The 19,129-nt window shown below is 36.1% G+C and overlaps 1 protein-coding gene and 1 pseudogene across 2 annotated transcripts; one reads left to right on the top strand and one right to left on the bottom strand.

Moving 5' to 3' along the window:
- The first annotated feature begins 7,556 nt into the window (after positions 1-7,556).
- LOC147515518 (putative LRR receptor-like serine/threonine-protein kinase At3g47570) lies at positions 7,557-13,037 on the top strand. 2 transcript variants are annotated; one of them, XM_086588208.1, is made up of 3 exons: positions 7,557-7,819; positions 7,907-11,978; positions 12,500-13,037. In XM_086588208.1, the coding sequence occupies exon 2, from the start codon at positions 9,917-9,919 to the stop codon at positions 11,852-11,854; it is 1,938 nt and encodes a 645-aa protein (XP_086444334.1). In that variant the 5' UTR covers positions 7,557-7,819; positions 7,907-9,916; the 3' UTR covers positions 11,855-11,978; positions 12,500-13,037. The 2 variants fall into 2 exon arrangements, with proteins under 2 accessions (XP_086444334.1, XP_086444343.1); XM_086588217.1 differs by lacking the exon at positions 7,557-7,819 and having other exon boundaries at positions 11,488-11,627; positions 11,855-11,978.
- Positions 13,038-16,324: 3,287 nt separating this feature from the next.
- On the bottom strand, positions 16,325-16,975 carry LOC147515517 (nascent polypeptide-associated complex subunit beta pseudogene; annotated as a pseudogene).
- Positions 16,976-19,129: the final 2,154 nt, after the last annotated feature.

Genomic DNA, 19,129 nt, shown 5'->3' with positions numbered 1-19,129 from the left:
TTACTCATTGGAAATAATGTGAAAGTGTTGACAGACATAAGGGTATGGTTATCAAAGCAATTTGATATGAAGGACTTGGGAGAAGCGGGTCACATCCTTGGGATCAAAATTATAAGAGATTGCAAGAAAAGGATGTTGTGCTTATCTCAGGCTACCTATATTGATACTATGTTGACTCGTTTTAACATGCAAAACTCCAAGAAAGGTTTCTTGCCTTTCAGGCATGGATTTCCTCTATCAAAGGATATGTGTCCCAAGACACCAAAAGAGATAGAGGACATGAAAGCGGTTCCTTATGCTTCGGCTGTAGGAAGTTTAATGTAAGCGGACATGAAAGCGGTTCCTTATGCAAGGCCAGACATCTGCTTTGCCATTGGCATGGTTAGCAGATATCAGAAGAACCTAGGACAAGGGCACTGGACTGCTGTAAAACATATTCTGAAGTACCTGAAAAGGACTAAAGATTATATGTTAGTATACCATGCAGATAGTTTGGTTCCCTTAGGGTATACAGATTCTGATTTTTAGTCAGATAGGGACAAGAGTAAGTCTACCTCAGGTTGTGCGTTTACCTTGTGAGGTGGAGCCATAGTATGGAGGAGTGTCAAGTAGAAATGCGTGTCTGACTCCACCATGGAAGCTAAATATGTGGCAGCCACTGAGGCAGCCAAGGAATCAGTTTGGCTCCGGAACTTCTTGTAAGAAAGTAAACACATTGAGCACAAGTACCACCTAATAAGAGGAGATGTTACTGTTTCCAAGATAGCATCAGAAGATAACCTAGCTGACCCCTTGACAGGCATGTTAAGGGGATGGGAATCAGATGCTTGGCAACATAGCTTTAAGTATAAGTGGGAGATTTGTTAGTAGTATACTAAAAAGCAATGCTTTGAGTATAAGTGGAAGATTGATAGGGTTATATACTAAAAGCATTACTTTTATATTAACTCTAATTCTTTATATTTTGAATGAGAATCATATGGGCAAATGTTATGCATATTATATATGTTATTAGTTATATGCATGTGTCTAATACTTTATGTTGTAGATGATATGGTGTGTGGTGACACACAGAAGATCATATCATCAGTACCTTATAAAGTATAAGTAAATGTTCACAACCTAGATGGATTTGGACAAACCATTGATACGGTTGTAATATAATCTGGTATTAGTCTATCTTGATTACAGGATTACACTAGTACACTTTGTGTGTATTGAACAGGACCAAGTGAGGTTGTTTCTCTTTATACTGACTATATAAGAGAACAAACACCTCTGTTATTATGGATGCTTGTCCTCTTAATCCGGATATAATAACGTGCACTTACGTGCATTGTACATTGCTTTAAATCATCAATGAGTGAGATTCATTTGTGAATCAACAAACTCGATGGATTGGATAATGACATTGTATGTAAGGTGTGCTGTTGATTATAGAAGGAATATGTGACCCGCAAGAAGTCGGGTTGATGATGTCCCCTTGAGGAGCTCATAAGGATTGTCATATAAACCCTGTAGGTGGATTTAATCCGACATGACAATGAGGTTGAGTGATACTACTCAAGGACATAAGAAGTTGATTAGTGTAGTTGTCAGTAACTTGACTTAATCAACGGACATTCGATATCTTAAACACGGGGAGATCCACAAGCATATAATATGGAACCCATAAATGTAACACGTAATTTGGGATTAGGGCGGTAGTGCAACAATGGCCTTTAGTGGAAGAAGTCATTTGTTGACGGACTTGGGTCGTGTGTTCTAGGCAAACATGGGAAGCCCAAGCCCGTCAGGAGGCCCAACCCTAATTTCTCCTCATGGTCCCTGTTGTAGCCTATAAATAGAAACCCTTCTCTCCTAGCCGAATTCACTATTCATTTTTTATTGGAAAAGAGAGGCAAGGAAAGAGAGAAAGAAAGGGTTGGTAGATCGTTGCCCACACAACGTCCATTCTATTGATAGGAATACAATAGAAGATCAAGAGGTTGATTCAGATTCATAAAGCTTGGATTCTCAGAGATAAGAAGTCGATCTAAAGGTATGAATTTCCAACCAAACCGTGGACACCCCTTATTCTGCTGCGCGTGGGTGTTTCGCGGTTCGTAGTAAATCATTCGATGCAACCATAACGGTTCCTACACTTAATAAGTCAGCATATTCCACTTCGTTTGATCCAAAGGTTGTAATCAGACTAAATGGAAAGTTTATTGCCTCTGGTACTTTAGAAAATGATCTCTATATACTTTCTCCTATGCTAGAAATAAATGATATTGTTGTTGATAATTCATCAAAGGTCTTGCCTCAAAAGAGGAAGTCAACTTCTTTTAATCCAACATACTTATGGCATTTAAGACTTGGTCATATCAATCTAAACAGGATTGACAGGTTGGTGAAAGATGAAGTTTTAAGTTCACTCTCTTTAGAACCTTTCCCAACTTGTGTGTCTTGCTTAGAAGGAAAGATGACTAAGAGATCATTCAAAGCTAAAGGGTCAAGAGCCATAGAGTTATTGGAGTTAGTATATACCGATGTATGTGGACCCATTAATGTGAAAGGATGAGGTAACTTTGAATATTTTATCACTTTTACTAATGATTAATTATTCAAGGTATGAGTCTGAATCTTTTGAAAAGTTCAAAGAATTCAAAGCAGAAGCTGAAAAGCAAACTGGTAAACCAATTAAAACACTTCGATCAGATCGAGGTGGTGAATATCTCTCAGATGAGTTCAAAGAGTACTTAATGCAAAATGGGATTTTGTCTCAATTAAGTGCACCAAGAACTCCACAACAGAATGGGGTTTTTGAAAGAAGGAATATAACCTTATTAGATATGGTTCGATCCATGATGAGTTATTCAACTCTACCTATATCTTTTTGGGGATACGCCTTAGAAACAGCGATATATATTTTGAATTTGGTTCCTTCTAAGTCATTTTCTAAAACTCCTAGGGAGTTATGGTCTGGGCGAAAGCCTAGTTTACACCACATACATGTATGAGGTTGTCCTGCGCATGTACTCAAAGGAAAGACTGACAAGTTAGAATCAAGAACTGAAGTATGTATGTTTAGAGGGTATCCAAAAGGTACTTGAGGTGGTTTGTTTTATAATCCAAGAGAACAAACAGTGTTTGTGAGTACAAATGTTAAGTATCTCGAGGAAGATTATATTATGAAACGAAAACCTCGTAGTGAAATGGTCATTGAAGAAATGACGGCAGATACTCCTAGTAATGTTCAATCTGAATTAACTCCTAGTTTAGATGAAAACCTTCCATATGAAGTTCCGAGTTTACCTGAACCTACTCCAGTACTTCGGCGTAGTGGGAGGGCAATTAGACCTCCAAAAAAGTTAACCCTATTAAGGGAAAATTTCTCTAATATATCAAATAATCAGGATGTAGATCCTATGAACTACGCAGAAGCAATTTCTGACATTGATTCAAGAAAATGGCTTGAAGCAATGAGATCGGAAATGGAGTCCATGTATTCCAACAATGCCTGGGAACTTGTAGATCATCTGCCAAATATTAAGCTTATTAAGAATAAATGCAAAAGGAAGAGAGAAGCCGATAGAAAGGTAGAGACTTTTAAAGCGAGACTGGTGGCGAAAGGATTTACTTAAAAATAGGGTATCGATTATGAGGAAACTTTTTCGCCAGTGGCTATGCTTAAGTCCATTAGAGTCCTTCTTTCGATTGATGCTCATTATGACTATGAGATTTGGCAGATGGATGTAAAAACCGCCTTTTTGAATAGTACAATCAAGGAGGACATTTATATGGTCCAACCTGAAGGCTTTACAGTTCCTAGACAAGAGCATAAAGGATGCAAGCTAAAAAAGTCCATTTATGGACTTAAACAAGCTCCAAGGAGTTGGAATGTATGCTTTGATCAAGCAATCAAATCGTTTGGTTTTGATCAATGTGAGGAAGAACCTTGTGTTTACAAGAAGGTTGAGGGTAAAACTGTTATGTTTTTGGTCTTATATGTAAATGATATACTACTCATTAGGAATGATGTAGGAAAATTGTCTACGGTGAAAATTTGGTTCTAATCATTTTGAAATGAAAGATTTAGGTGATGCAAGCTACATCCTAGGGATCAAGGTTTTGCAAGAATAGGATGTTAAGATTGTCCCAGTCGGCTTATGTTGAGAAATTATTGGTCAAGTTTGCTATCCAATATTCCAAGAAAGGCTTAATGCCTTTTAGACATGGAATTTCTCTTTCCAAGGATTAGTGTCCTAAAACACCTGAGGAAAATAAGAAAATGCATGCATGTCCTTATGCTTCGGCAGTAGGAAGTTTAATATACGCCATGTTGTGTACTAGACCAGACATTTGCTTTGCAGTTGGGATGGTTAGTAGATACCAGAGTGATCCAGGTCCAGACCACTGGACTGCGGTCAAGCATATCCTAAAATATCTTAGGAGGACCAAAGATTATATGTTGGTATATGGTAATGTAGACCTTGTGCCTATTGGCTATACTGACTCAGACTTTCAGTCAGATGAGGACTCTAGAAAGTCTACATCTGGATATGTGTTTACACTTGGTGGTGGAGCAGTTAGTTGGAGAAGTATAAAACAACAATGTACTGTAGGTTCAACTACAGAGGTGAAGCAGCAAAAGAGGCAGTCTGGTTTAAAAAGTTTTTGATGGAATTAGGAGTAGTGCCTCAAGCACAGACTCCTATAACATTGTTTTGTGACAATAGTGGTGCAGTAGCTCAGTCAAAAGAACCTAGGTATCATAAGAGGTCAAAGCATGTGGAGCGTAAATATCATTTGATACGTGATCAACATTGTGCAGCGTGGTGATATTGCAATTACAAAGATTGCTATAGCTGAGAATCTTGCAGACCCTTTTACTAAAGCTTTGCCTATCAATCTTTTTGAGAGTCACATGGATAATATGGGTCTTAAAGTAGTTACTAAATGGCTTTGAAGGCCAGTGGGAGATTGTTGGGATATTTGGCCTTTACAAAATCAATGAACATTTATTATTTAAAAAATGACCATTTAGTACCATGAACTTTGGTGGTTTTACCAATTTGGGCCATGAACTTTTTTTTTTAGCAAATTGGGCCATGACCTTTCTTTTTTGTATCAGTTTGGGCCACTGGTGTATTTTCGTTAGAAAATTTGTCTATGTGTACAAACAGCTGCCTATGTGTACAAACGTCTGTTATGTGTGCTGGACTTACCCATGGACCCAATGGGCCCAAATCCGAACTTTTTGGACAAATGGTAAGCCTAGCAGCTTTAATTCTTCAAATATTTCTTCAGCTTGCTCAAGACTTCCAGCCTTGCTATACATATTAATAAGTACGGTCAAAGTTATCTGATCACAAGTGAAGCCTCTTTTTCTTCATGGCACGGAAAGTATTTTCAAAGATCGTGTAACCGATTTTGCTTAGCATAGCCATCAATCGGTTTGGTGTAGTCAATTATATTGGCTTCAAAAAGAATCTTCTAGGAGGGCATATTCTGTTACCTAAGAATGATATAGCATACAAGAATTGTCAACTTAAAAAACACAAACAGTAACCATACTTACACTGATTGCTACGACCAAAAAAGATTTAAATTTTGAAAACTCTATATGCGACGGCAACGCAATTCATGAGGTCTACATCCTTCCCTAAAGTACACACTAAATATTCACAATGCTACTATGCCAAAAATCCATATTAAAATTTCTAACACAACAGAAACAAGTAATGTAGATTTAAATAGAAACATAATCACCTCAAAGACCAATGGGACTTCCAGTTTGGTCATTTCTTTAAGAATCAATAACCAATCAGCTCTATGAGGCTTCATAATCTTCACCCAATACCTTAATATAGAAGAAAGCGTAACCCCATTCTTTTCAGAATAATCAAAACAAATAATCTGTTTCATGAAAGCCTTATCTCTTTTACTCATTTTTGGAGGGAGTTCGGCAAGGGGCAGTTAATTCAGGGTATTGTTAAACGTTTCAAAACTTTCTGTTTCAAAACTTTCAATCACTGTTTCAAAACTTTTCGCCAAAACTTTCTGTTTCAAAAGATTGTCTTCTTCTTCTTTTTTTTCCCTAACCTTTTCTAATGCTTAGAAGTTAGAACAAGTTTGAAATACTATTCTTTATGACAATGGTTATCCTTAATTATGTAGAGAGTAATTATGGGTTATTAAAATTTCATCTCAAGAATATGGCGAGGAAGATGAACAGTGAAGTTTTTTTGGTTTTGTTGGGCTTGGGCCAAAATTAATATGTGGGCTTGAGTGTTTTATGTTAGGGTTGAAATTTCGGGTTTGAAACACTTTGAAATTCCATTGCCACATCACCGGTGATTAGGTGTGCACTTCAACGGTGACACATAAGCATTTGGTCGGACACATATACATCCGGCACGCCACATAAGCATGTGAAGTAATGGAATGGTAACGGTGGCCCAAACTGATACAAAAAAGAAAGGTCATGGCCCAATTTGCTCAAAAAAAAAGTTTATGGCCTAAATTGATAAAACCACCAAAGTTCATGGTACTAAACAGTCATTTTTTCTTTATTATTTATACATGATGATTAAATGCACAAATCTTATTATTATGTATATGGGTGAACTAATATTATATGATGAAACCATAAGTTCCATAGGTAATAGAATTAGAACAATCAAGCATATGAAGAGTTATGTGCGGGAGATTTGATTGTATCTACTTACCTAGAATGCTCACAGTTAGGGGTGAAGTCGGACGCTTCACTTATAAGACTATAATATACATAACTGCTATATGATAGGATGATGATATCTCAATCATTTGAGTATGACTCTAAGTTTGTATATTGGTGTAGTCACATGACTGACAATGAGGGGATCAAAGTGAGAACACACTATAAATTCATTGTTAAGGTTAGTGTGCAAATCTCACTCTACCAATTAATCCCTAGACTTGAGGAATTGTAAAAATTCATTGTGTCTCACATTTATTACTTTGAGACGTTAAAAAGTAATGCCTATTCATAGACTAAACTTGACATTTTGGGTGATGAATGTAGGACGTCTTGAATCACGAATTCTAATCAAGGATCCACTCTACGAAGTTATGTATTAGGAAATTGTGACATAACTAATTAAGCTCAAACCCGACCGGTATAAGAAATAGTTTCTTAATGTTGATGTTAAATGTCACATTGGGTCAATTAGACATGGGTGTGATAGTGAAGAACAAATTCCCAATGGTCTAATTGTGAATACAAGTAAAGTGGAGGGACTTAGATATAATTAATGGTAGGAAAGGACTTTCTTGAAAGTTCTAGGGGCCTTATTGTAAATATGGATATGTTAATGGGCATTTTGCATATTAAAGAAATATATATTAAAAGTGTTTTAATATATCAAGTACAAGTATTTGTATGACAAGGACTTGTCCTCTTAAGATAAGACTTAGAATCCTAAGTTGATCCCACTACACACACTTACGTATTCTCAAAGTTTCTCTATATAAGAGAATGACTTTTTGGAGAAAGAAACCATTAGTCTTTCCACGAAAAGTACAACTAAAAGTATGAGAAAAGCAAAAGTGTTTTGTGGTGTGTTGTGTGTTGTGTGATGAATACTACTAGAAGCCTGAAGACTAAGTTTTGGATTCAGCTTTGGAAAAAATTTCTTTATTGTCAATCTCCAATTCCAACTTTGAAAGTATTTTTCTTTTAATTCCTTTTTTATCAATAATAGATTAGCATGTTAAATATGTAGGATTAAAGTAATCCTAACAGTGGTCAGATTGGACAACATGATAAAAGAACTTGTCCAAAACTTATAAATTCGTAAGAAATTCTCTTTTATCATTCATTCTATTTTTATATTCCTGATAAAAAATTCAAATATTCATTGTTATGTTAATTTTGTTGCAGTGAACAACCTTTCCTGCACGACGATGACGTAACTCAAAATTGTAGCACAGATGACGAAAGTTATTCTTCCTTAGGTAGACTCTCTCTCTCTCTCTCTCTCTCTCTCTCTCTCTCATTAGCATCTCAATGGAGCACTTCAGGTGTTGGTGGCAATGTGGCTATTGATAGTCGTGGTTATAGTGGAATTGATGGCTCTTATGCCTGCCCTAGGAGCTATGGTGTTGTAGGAAAGCGAGATGTTAGTACTCGTAATAGTAATAGTATTGGTGAGGGTGGAGAGCAACATGGGTCAGGTGTTGGTCACATGGGAAACGACTATGATGCTAACTATGGCTATAGAAATACATATAATTAGCTGTTTAGTCCATAATCTCACGCTCGAGATGCGTTTTCGACAAGATGACAACAGAGTTATGATGGGTTAAATTGCTTTTGGATGCCATTTTCCTGTTAGTTTCTATGATTCTATCAATTTGTACTGTTAAATTTGGGGTTGATTTTGAGTTTTTAAATTAATTCTAGCTACATTTGGATTCTACAATTGAGTTCTTAACTTTTACATTTTAACCTGTGCTATTTGAAACGTCTCCAGGTGGTGTTAGTCCCATGGCAGCCCAGCTTATAGTTTTCGAAATTCGAATAACTAGTTCACACAAATGGACTAATTTGTGGGGATTTACAATGACCATTAGGATCCATTTCAAACTTCTATCCGTCAAGTTCTTATAATAGCTCACTACACTATTGATGGCTGACATTCATTGTTTTGCTGGAATGAAAGGCAGTCCAATATTCAGTGAACATGCAGAATTTATTGGTATTTTGAACAGACCATTGAGACAAATAGCTAGCGGTGTTGAAATACAGTTGGTGATACCATGGGAAGCTATTGCACTTGCACTAAGTGACTTGCTACAGAATGGAGCTCCAAAAGAAGGAGTCGTGAGTAACATAGAAACAGTCTAGTGCTCTCTCCAATCCACCTTTGTATACCTTTCCAAACCCTCCTTCACCCAAGAGGCACTCTGGCCTGGCCTAAAAATTTTAGTGGCAGCAGCAAGTTCTCTAAATGTAAAAGTCTGTGCAGCTATATGTGCAGTGGAACCATCTTTCGAATCTCCTGTTTCCTTCTTAGAGTCGGAACCATTTCGATGTTTGGAACCTCCTGTTACTATTGGTTAAGAGTGGTAGACGAACTGACCAAACTTGTTAGTTTCCTTTTTATCTTTTTCTTTATTTTTGGTGTTGACCTGGGGACCTACCAAGCATAAAGAATTATTCATGAAACTGATCTCTCATGTCCGCTTGCGTACAGTCCGCTTAAGAACCGGACTGTTCCTATATAATACCTTATGATCTTTCTCTCCTTCTTCATTCCATATTGTGAAGTATGATTTCAAGGCCAAGATTCCCACTACTAAATAACCCTTATTATCTCGGTATCTTCCTATTCTATTCACTGAATCAATTATTGCTACAATCTGAAGGCTCAAGCAACGAGACTGATCTTGTCTCTTTAATCGCCATTAAAGATCGAATACATGGAGGTATAAGTTCATGGAACAAATCCTTTCACTTCTGCCATTGGCAGGGCATTCAATGCAGCAAGCGTCATGCTCAAAGGGTGAAAGTACTAAACTTGTCTGATCAGAATTTAGTTGGCAATTTATCGCCACGTATCGGTAATCTGAGTTTTCTCCGGACCATTCTCATCGAAAACAACAATTTCTATGGAGAAATTCGACAAGAAATCGGTCACTTGTTTCGCCTTCAAAATTTAAGTCTCAATAATAATACTTTCGAAGGTAAAATTCCTGTCAGTCTATCCCAGTGTACTGACCTGAAGCACTTGGATTTGGGTAGTAATATGCTCTCTGGCATGATTCCTACTCAACTTTACTCATTATCGAATATTTCTTATGTGTTACTTGACAAGAACAATCTCACTGGGGAAATCCCACCTTCTATTGGTAACCTTTCTTCTCTTAAAACTTTTCATTAAATGATAATATGTTGGAGGGAAGTATTCCAAATTCATTAGGTAAATTGTTAAGCCTAGCAAATTTATTACTTGGTATGAATAAGTTTTCTGGTGAAGTTCCACTATCAATCTACAACAGCTCATCTGTAAAAAAATTGGGAATCTGGAGTAATCAATTCACTAGTACTCTTCCACCAGACATTGGCATCACTCTTCCTAATCTCCTACGTCTTGCTGCGGGAGGAAATCAACTATCAGGATCTCTTCCAATGTCATTTGCTAATGCTTCCAAGCTAATTTACTTAGATTTACCAGAAAACAATTTCACAGGAAGTGTTCCAAACTTGGGGGCTTTGAAAATTTTTGAATGGTTGAATTTGGGTCTTAATAATCTTGGAAGAGGAGAAGCTGATGATTTGAGTTTTGTCACTTCTTTGACCAACTCAAGTAATCTACAAATTCTTGCTTCTAACGATAACAATTTCGGAGGTGTTTTGCCCAACTCTATTTCCAACCTCTCCACCCAAATTGTGAAGTTATTACTTGGAGGCAATAAAATATCCGGAATCATCCCAGAAGGGATTGGGAACCTTGTAAACCTAATTCAAATAGGACTCGAAATGAATCTTATTCATGGTAGTGTTCCAATTTCTATTGGAAATATTCAGACATTACAAGAGTTGCATTTTAAGGACAACTACTTGACTGGATTCATCCCATCTTCTCTAGCAAACATCACTCGATTGTCCTTATTGGATATATCAAGTAACAGATTGGAAGGAAGCTTGCCTTCTAGTTTTGGTGGTTTTCAATATCTGCAATCACTATACCTTGGTGGAAACAACCTAAACAGTACCATACCTCAACAAATATTTGATATTCCTTCCTTGTCAATTTATCTCGACCTCTCTCAGAATTCTTTCTCAGGTTCCCTACCTCTGGAAGTTGGTAACTTACAAAATCTTGGGACACTCGACGTCTCTGGAAATAAGCTATCTGGTGAAATACCCAGTACTCTTGGTAAGTGTCAAAGTATGGAAAAATTATACTTGGAAAACAACTTGTTTGAAGGAACACTTCCTCAGTCCTTGAGTTCTTTAAAGAATATCCGGTATATAGACCTATCAAGAAACAACTTGTTTGGTCGAATTCCAATGTATCTGGAGAACTTTCTATATCTCGAGACATTGAATCTGTCTTTCAACAAAGTCGAAGGTAAGGTACCGATAGAAGGAATCTTTAAAAACACAAGTTCTACTTCGGTAGCAGGAAATCTCAAGCTTTGTGGGGGTATTCAAGAACTGAAACTACCGAAATGCCAAAATAAATATACAAATAAACATGGAAAGCCTGATTCTTCTAAGCTTATTGCAATTTCCCTCAGTTTGGGCTTGTTATTTGTTTTGGCATCATGTTTTCTCATTCGTTACTGGAAAAGGAAGCCAAAACTTAAATCTTCTTCCTCATCAATGATAGAACAACATTTAAGGGTTTCCTACAGAGAAATTTTTCAAGCAACTGGTGGTTTTGCTCAAGCCAATATTCTAGGTTCAAGTAGTTTTGGATGCGTATATAAAGGAATGCTCCAGCAGGATGGACCAATTGTTGATGTTAAGGTTTTCTACCTTCAACACGTAGGTGCTTTAAAGAGTTTCATGATTGAGTGTGAATCCTTGCGAAACATCCGTCACCGAAATCTTGTTAAGATCCTAACTTCTTGTTCTAGTACGGATTTTGAAGGTAAGGATTTCAAAGCACTAGTTTTTCAGTTCATGCCAAATGGAAGTTTAGAGAAGTGGTTACATCGACAGAGTGATAGACCAGATGCTCAATCAAGAAAGTTGAGCATACATCAAAGACTCAATATCGCTATCGATGTGGCTTCTGCTCTTTACTATCTTCATCACCAGTGCCATGTTTCCCTTATTCACCGTGATCTGAAGCCAAGCAATGTTCTTCTTGACTAGAATCTGGTTGCTCATGTTAGTGATTTTGGTTTGGCAAAGCTTCTTTCAAGATCAATGGAGAATCCATACAGCAATCGTAGTTCTTCAATGGGTGTAAAGGGATCTATAGGCTATGCAGCTCCAGGTGAGAATTTTAACATATCTGTAGTAAAACTCATGCATGCTCATATTTTGTCCGCTGCAGTACATGGTGGAATTTCCTTCTTGTTGATGGCTTGTGTAGCAGTATTGCTCTCATGGAGTCAAAAGCAATTGTTTCAAAATTTAAATATTTTGCACTCTTGCAATAAAAAACATAAAGGGTTAGTTAGTGTTACCCCCCATTCAAAAATATCCCCATATTTTTGTAAGATCCAGCAGTAATGGTTTTTCATGTAAAAATAAAACTTCATCTCGTAGTCGTTGGATCTTGCAACTAGGGGGATAACACTAATATTTTTGAAAACTAACCCTTGATTAAATTGGTCAGCCTTATGAAACTTGTAGTTCCCAAGACCTATTGGTATATAAAAGATATGTCAATTGTTATCGTGTTTCAACTTAGAAGCTGTTAAATTATTCTCCTTTTTTTATACCTAATGATATTTTATATGTTCTAGTTGCAAATGGTTTAACCGACATTTGTGGTTGATATATAAATTGCAGAATACGGTATGGGTGGTGAGGCATCCATACAGGGTGATATGTACAGTTATGGAATTCTATTATTGGAAATGTTCATAGGAAAGAGGCCAACTGATGAAATGTTTAAAGATGGTTTGAGCATTCATAATTATGCTAGTAACGCTTTGCCAGATCAAGTTCTGCAGATTGTGGATCCAACACTTCTGTCTGAAGAAGATCAAACAATAAGTGATAATAATAGCACCAGAAATAAGAGTCAGAGAAGAACTGGACTTCTTGAGTACGTGACTACCATAATTAAAATTGGGGTTTCATGTTCACTAGAAACACCATCAGAACGAATGGAAGATGTCAGCAGGGAATTACACTTGATAAGAGACAGATATCTAGGTATTGGCATTCATGAAGAAGTAAGGGGATGATTCAAAGGTGCAATTAATCTGTCTTATACAATAGTGCAATAGTAAGGGATCATGTTCGGGCTTCTAGTGCATCGTTAATATTGGGATCATGTACGGTATTTGAAAGAAAATGACACTGAGCTTTGTTGAGCACTTTACTACTGAGTTTAACATTTAATAATAAGTTCACCGGAGCCTGATAAGTTCACTGGCGCCTACCAACCCCGACCGAGTAGTAATACTATACGTAATAAGGACTCCACCAACAAATTACACCAACAGACACCTGGATATCCATTTCACCCTCGGTTACAATTCTCTTTTCATTTTAGTTTGAAATGACGAAAATAACCTTAGATATGCAATCAAGTTATGATCCCCAAAACAGTGTTCGTGATTCATTTCGAACGAAACCTCAGAATTCCACCCAATATTTTGGCTTTTCAAAAAAACAAAATTCGGAATATAGAGCCGAAATATTGATTATTCTAAAATTAATCGAAATTCCGAATATGAAAGGGGTTGAAATTTAATGAATTTCAATTTTTGGATTTGTTGGAATTCTGAGAATTCTGAAATCCCGAATTATGCCCCAAAATGAATTAGTCACATCTTCTCCATTTTTTTTGCCGTTGAACCATCTTCTCCATTCTTCACCTACGTTTTCTTGCTTCTTTTAGCTTTCCAAATCAATTGTTAAGAACTAATTAATATATATGTAATTGTTAAATCTGATTGTACAATATTCTATTAGCTGATTTGTGTTTTAAATTAGTGATTTAGTGAGGTAGTTTGAACAATCCAAAGTAACCAAAAAGAAAATATATATACAAGCACACATTGCATAAATGGAGTAGTTTTTTAGCGACTAACAATAGTTTTCTCCTACCATGGATGGATGAATTGGTTTTTTGAAATGATCATTTGTATCTCTCATCACATATCTAATAGACTAATAAGACCAATTTATACGATTAATTATTTTTGTTTTGCTATAGTTGTGACTTGGTCTCTTTAATGCTAGTCTAATAAAACTTTACTAGTGTAGAAGAAAAAAAAGAAGGGTAGTATTTTTTATATAAATAAAGTGGCAATAGAATTTGCAAATAATAGTGAAATGGCACTACTAAAAAAATGACTTGTGATGACGGCTTTTAGCCGTCATGAAACAGGTTTAATGACGTTTTTTCATTAAAAAAAACTACCGTCATTATAGAGCCCGTCATAAAAGTTAACCAAAAGCGTCATAATTTTGATGATGGTTCTGAAGAAGCTGACATAAATGCTCAAACTTAATATGACAAAAATTCATTTATAAACGTCATAATTGGATCCTTTTGCGTGACATGTTTTACTTAACCGTCATAGTTTTACTAGAAAAAGTGTCAAAAAATAAACCTTCTTTATGACTGTTTTTATTTAAGCGTCACCATGAGAAACAAAAGCGTCAATAAATTAACATTAAAAACTATCAAGAATTGGTATGTAACACCACAGTTCTTTGGAAGCCGTCATAACTTCTTCATTTTTTTTTCCTGTAAATCTAAAAATTCCTGTAAATTTGAAATTCCTGTAAACCCAATGCATTCATACACCTTGACAACTCAAGTCTATTATGGAAACAAGAATCATACTTTTGTTACCAACATAAATCATTCCAAGAACTTGTTCATATTACATGATTTATTCACAAAGAAAAAAATTAAATAACTCAAACACTTGATTCAAAATCAAGTCATAATCCAACAATAATGCAATTTACATAACCCATCCAACAAATTGTTAATCAACCGATCCATCTCAAACAAACTTAATCGAGCTACCATGCTATCTCACCTGTAACCTAAAAAACAATATGAAGAAGAATGTGTTAGTTTGTTTAATTAAGTAAACTAAAAATATAATTATATAACTACTAAATGAAAGAGATATGATCAACACTACTATGACAGAGAATCGGTTAAGCCCCAAATGTACACCACTGTAGGATATCTAATCTGTATACACAAATAACCCGTTACCTAATATGCAAAGGAAAGAACGTAAGAAATTACCAAGCAAAAAAAAAACATAAGAAATTAGACCTATGGAGAGATGCATTGATGGTGTTGAATCTGTGTTCTACATAATTCCAAATGTCTAGTGGAAAAACTTCAGGCTAATATGAATGAACTGATTAGCATTGGTAACTAGAACAAACCATGCATGCACATACAATCGATAAAATTTTCGACAATTTGGGGTTAAAGGATGTGCGTCAAAGTAAATTTAATCCCACTAGAAGATAAAATTTAAAGTAATATTTAAAACTTGAGGCTGCCTTCTGATCCAATACCTTCTTATGAGTGAGTTGTTTCTAATTCCAGCTCTCTATGCAGTAAGCACTAAGGAGTTTGGTTTTATGTGTATGATCCGACCCGTAACAATATGACGAGTTTAAGTATTTCAATCCCTTGATCTCAACCACAGGTAAACTTGTTATGGCTTGGAATTAAATTTAACTCCTAGAACAATATGTTATTACCAGTGTGCGTCATCCAAGTTGACTAAAAGATCTAGAAGACAATAGATACTACACATACAGACATACTAGCCACATACTAGCTGATACATCATTAGGCTGGGCCACATAGTTACTTGTATAATTGTATGAGTCCCATAGGCCTGTCCTACTTGACTGATCAAAAGCCAGTAGGGGTTTGTAAATTTTATTTCTTAGTTTAAAGATATATGATTGACATTTGACTCACCTAAGTTACTAACTTAAAACACAAGTAGGAGTCGCCAGTTGGTGAAATGCAAGCTAAGAGAAAGATGTGTATCATCTTCACGACCATATTTTGGTTTTAATTATGATCACATAAGAAATTAAAGGTAACATACCTCTTCAGCAAACACATCAAAAGGCTTTTGCCCATCCAAAACCATTCCATAAGCATGGTACCCCAAACCCCTCATCCCCCCCCAGCATAGCAAAGTTGTATACCATTTAGCTCGCCACAAAAGTCGTTTAGATGATCATGGCCATTGAAAATGGCTTTAACATCGCCTGCTTCTAACAATGTTGCAAAGAAGCCCGAGTTGATGGAAGCCGGACTAATGACCCAATTTCTTGTTTCACACCTGTGAAGTTTGTTGAATCAAGGCTAGCATATTCTGGAAGTGGGATGTGGAACAAGAATGCAAATTTTACGTCAAATACATGTTTCTAAACTGAATATAACGTTAAGTAGAATTGTGGATCAGAACATGAGTAAACAAAATGAAATAGAATGCTCCCATCTGAGTGTTTTATCAAAAATCTTGTGCACAAAACAGAAGCTCTGTAGAAATACCAGCACCCCCCCCACCCCGCATCTGTATTGGAAAGTTAATTATACAACAGATGTAAGAGTTCTAAATTTCAATTTTTAAACCAATTAGAAATGCCTCAGGGTTGCTAATTAGTAAACAATCACTTGCAAAAATACAAAGTTTATAATTACTTGGCAGTACGAGTGGGAATGCAAAAATCTAAAAAACAAAACCAAGGAAAAAGTCACTGAGAGAAACTACAAGAACAGAGATGCAAATAAGGAAATAACAATATTCAGAAACTTCCCTTGAGAATTTCTAAGAAGTTTGTTTCTCCTCAGCAGCAGCTTCGAAATGTTTCCCCTAGTACAAGATCTGGGATATCATCATCGTCATCCTACTCTTGTGGTGCTACACCTACAGCTGCACCAGGTGCCTTCTCCTGAAATTGTTCACAAAGCCTCCTCAAAGTTGTCCAAATATCCGTCCCAATTGGTTGATGATCCCGGGAGAATATCCCGCAGGTTTCTTTGTCCGAGGAGTTCCACTAACAACCCAAGTGTTTGCAACAATTGAAGCTTGAACTTTTGATTATGAAACGGATGACCGGTGGTCATCCTTAAAATGTTGACTTCCTCAATGGCTGGGATGACATTGACACGTAGTCTTTTAAGAGTGCTCTGGAGCCTTTTATCATCAGTGGTTGTGGTCCTGTGGACGACCTTCTTCTTTCTTCTCATGCTACCCTTGCCACCAGTCTCGCGGATCTCCGACCCATTTTCATAAGCTTTTCCACATTCATCTTGAAAAGATAGGGTTTTAGAAAACAAAGGGGAGGTTTTGGATGCGGCAAGCACCGGTAAAAAATCACTTGAGGGTTAGTTCAGGATTGTTTTTCTGAAAGAAAATCACTTAAGGATTAAGCAATGGTAACTTTGTAATTTCAAAAGATGAAATTATGCATTATAATTGGAAGATACCAGGAAAAAAAATCACCAGAATTCATTGTAAAAAATTCACCCTAATAAACTCGAAACGAATTGAAGGCAATAGTGATAGGGTTGAAGAAATTGAGACAGAGATGCATAGCTTGATCGATCCAATTCTAAGGCTTCCATTTAAATCAGAGAAAACCAAAACAAAAATTCAAAGATTCAACACATAAAAATCAAAATTTAGGAGAAAATGAGGTACTTTCTTCTCCATTCTGAGATGTTAGAGAAGGTTCATCAAATATGAGTTAGGTTTGAATAAGAATTTAGATTGGCAAACCTACGGTTTCCACTTGAATCTGACAAAACCAAAGCGAAATCAAATTTGGGAGAAAGTAAAGGAGGCACCTTTTTCTCCATGCACGAGGAGATGGAAGAGAAGTTTTACCAATAGTGGCGTGGATCGCAATTTCCTTCATTGCTACTCAATTTTTTGACTGTGTTTCTTAAATTTTAACTGGAAAGGAAAGGAAATACTTTTTTCATTTTTAATCGGAAAAACAAAGATTTATTTTCTAATGGATAGACCTCGAACTCAAGACGCAGAGTGAACGTGGGCTTGTTTAGGCTTAGTCATGAAGGAAATATTTATTGACGGTTCATTGTTTCTTAGCGATTTACTGATGTTTATTTTATTTGTTATTGACGGTTCAATTGAACGCCAAAATGGTCGAACAATGCACCCCAAAAAATTGCGAAGGGTGTTGACGGTTTATTATACATGACAGTTTTAGGAAACACGTCTAAATTTATCATATTTTCTTGACGCTTGTGTCTTACACGACATAATGTTGGAGTAGCCGTCATGAAATTATTATATTTTTTTTATGTCTGTGTCTTACACGACATAATGTTGGAATAGCCGTCATGAAATTATCATATTTTCTTGACACCCATGTCTTACACGACATAATGTTGGAATAGCCGTCATGAAATTATCATATTTTTTTTACGCCTGTGTCATACACAACATATTTTTGTAATACCCGTCATAAAAATATCACCAAGACACCTATCTTGACGTTTTTCAACAAAACCGTCAAGATAGATAAAAAAAACATGCGTCATAATATGTCCTTTTTTTAGTAGTGTGGGTTCCCACGTGTGTGTGTGTTTTGGTGTAGTTTGTTGGTGGAGTTATTGGTACGCATAGTATTACACCACCCCCCAATTCTCCATTCCTGCACCTACATTTTCTTGCTTCTTTTAGCATCCCAAACCAATTGTTAAAAACTAATTAATATATATGTAATTGTTAAATTTGATTGTACAATATTCTATTAGTTGATTTGTGTTTTAGATTAGTGATTTAGTGAGGTAGTTTGAACAAATCCAAAGTAACCCAAAAGAAAATATATATACAAGCACACATTGCATAAATGGAGTAGTTTTTTAGCGACTGACGATAGTTTTCTCCTACCATGGATGGATGAATTGGTTTTTTGAAATGATCATTTGTATCTCTCATCACATATCTAATAGACTAATAAGACCAATTTATACGATTAATTATTTTTGTTTTGCTATAGTTGTGACTTGTGTCTCTTTAATACTAGTCTAATAAAACTTTACTGGTGTAGAAGAAAAAAAAAATGTAGTATTTTTTATATAAATAAAGTGGCAGTAGAATTTACAAATAATAGTGAAATGGGTTCCCATGTGTGTGTGTGTTTTGGTGTAGTTTGTTGGTGGAATTATTGGTACGCATAGGCGGCATAGTATTAACCCCCCCCCCCCAACCCCACCCCCACCCCTACTCCACCCCCGTGTTCATACCCACAATATAGGTATAAACATTGATTGTTCATACCTACAAATAATTATAAACATTGATTGTCTATATTTATTCTTGTATAAACACGGATGTTCATACCCACAAAAAATGTCTTTTTGTACTAATTTTGTAATGAGTTCCTAGACCACGCTGCCTGCAAGATCTAGTTGTTGCTAAAGATGGCAAAGGA

This window comes from Coptis chinensis, chromosome 2 (assembly GCF_015680905.1).
Source record: "Coptis chinensis isolate HL-2020 chromosome 2, ASM1568090v1, whole genome shotgun sequence".
Classification (NCBI taxonomy): domain Eukaryota; kingdom Viridiplantae; phylum Streptophyta; class Magnoliopsida; order Ranunculales; family Ranunculaceae; genus Coptis; species Coptis chinensis.
This window is presented reverse-complemented; position numbering and strand designations above follow the sequence as displayed.

Coding starts and splice junctions, on each gene's coding strand:
- LOC147515518 (XM_086588208.1), top strand. CDS start 9,917: ATGTTGGAGGGAAGTATTCCAAATTCATTAGGTAAATTGTTAAGCCTA.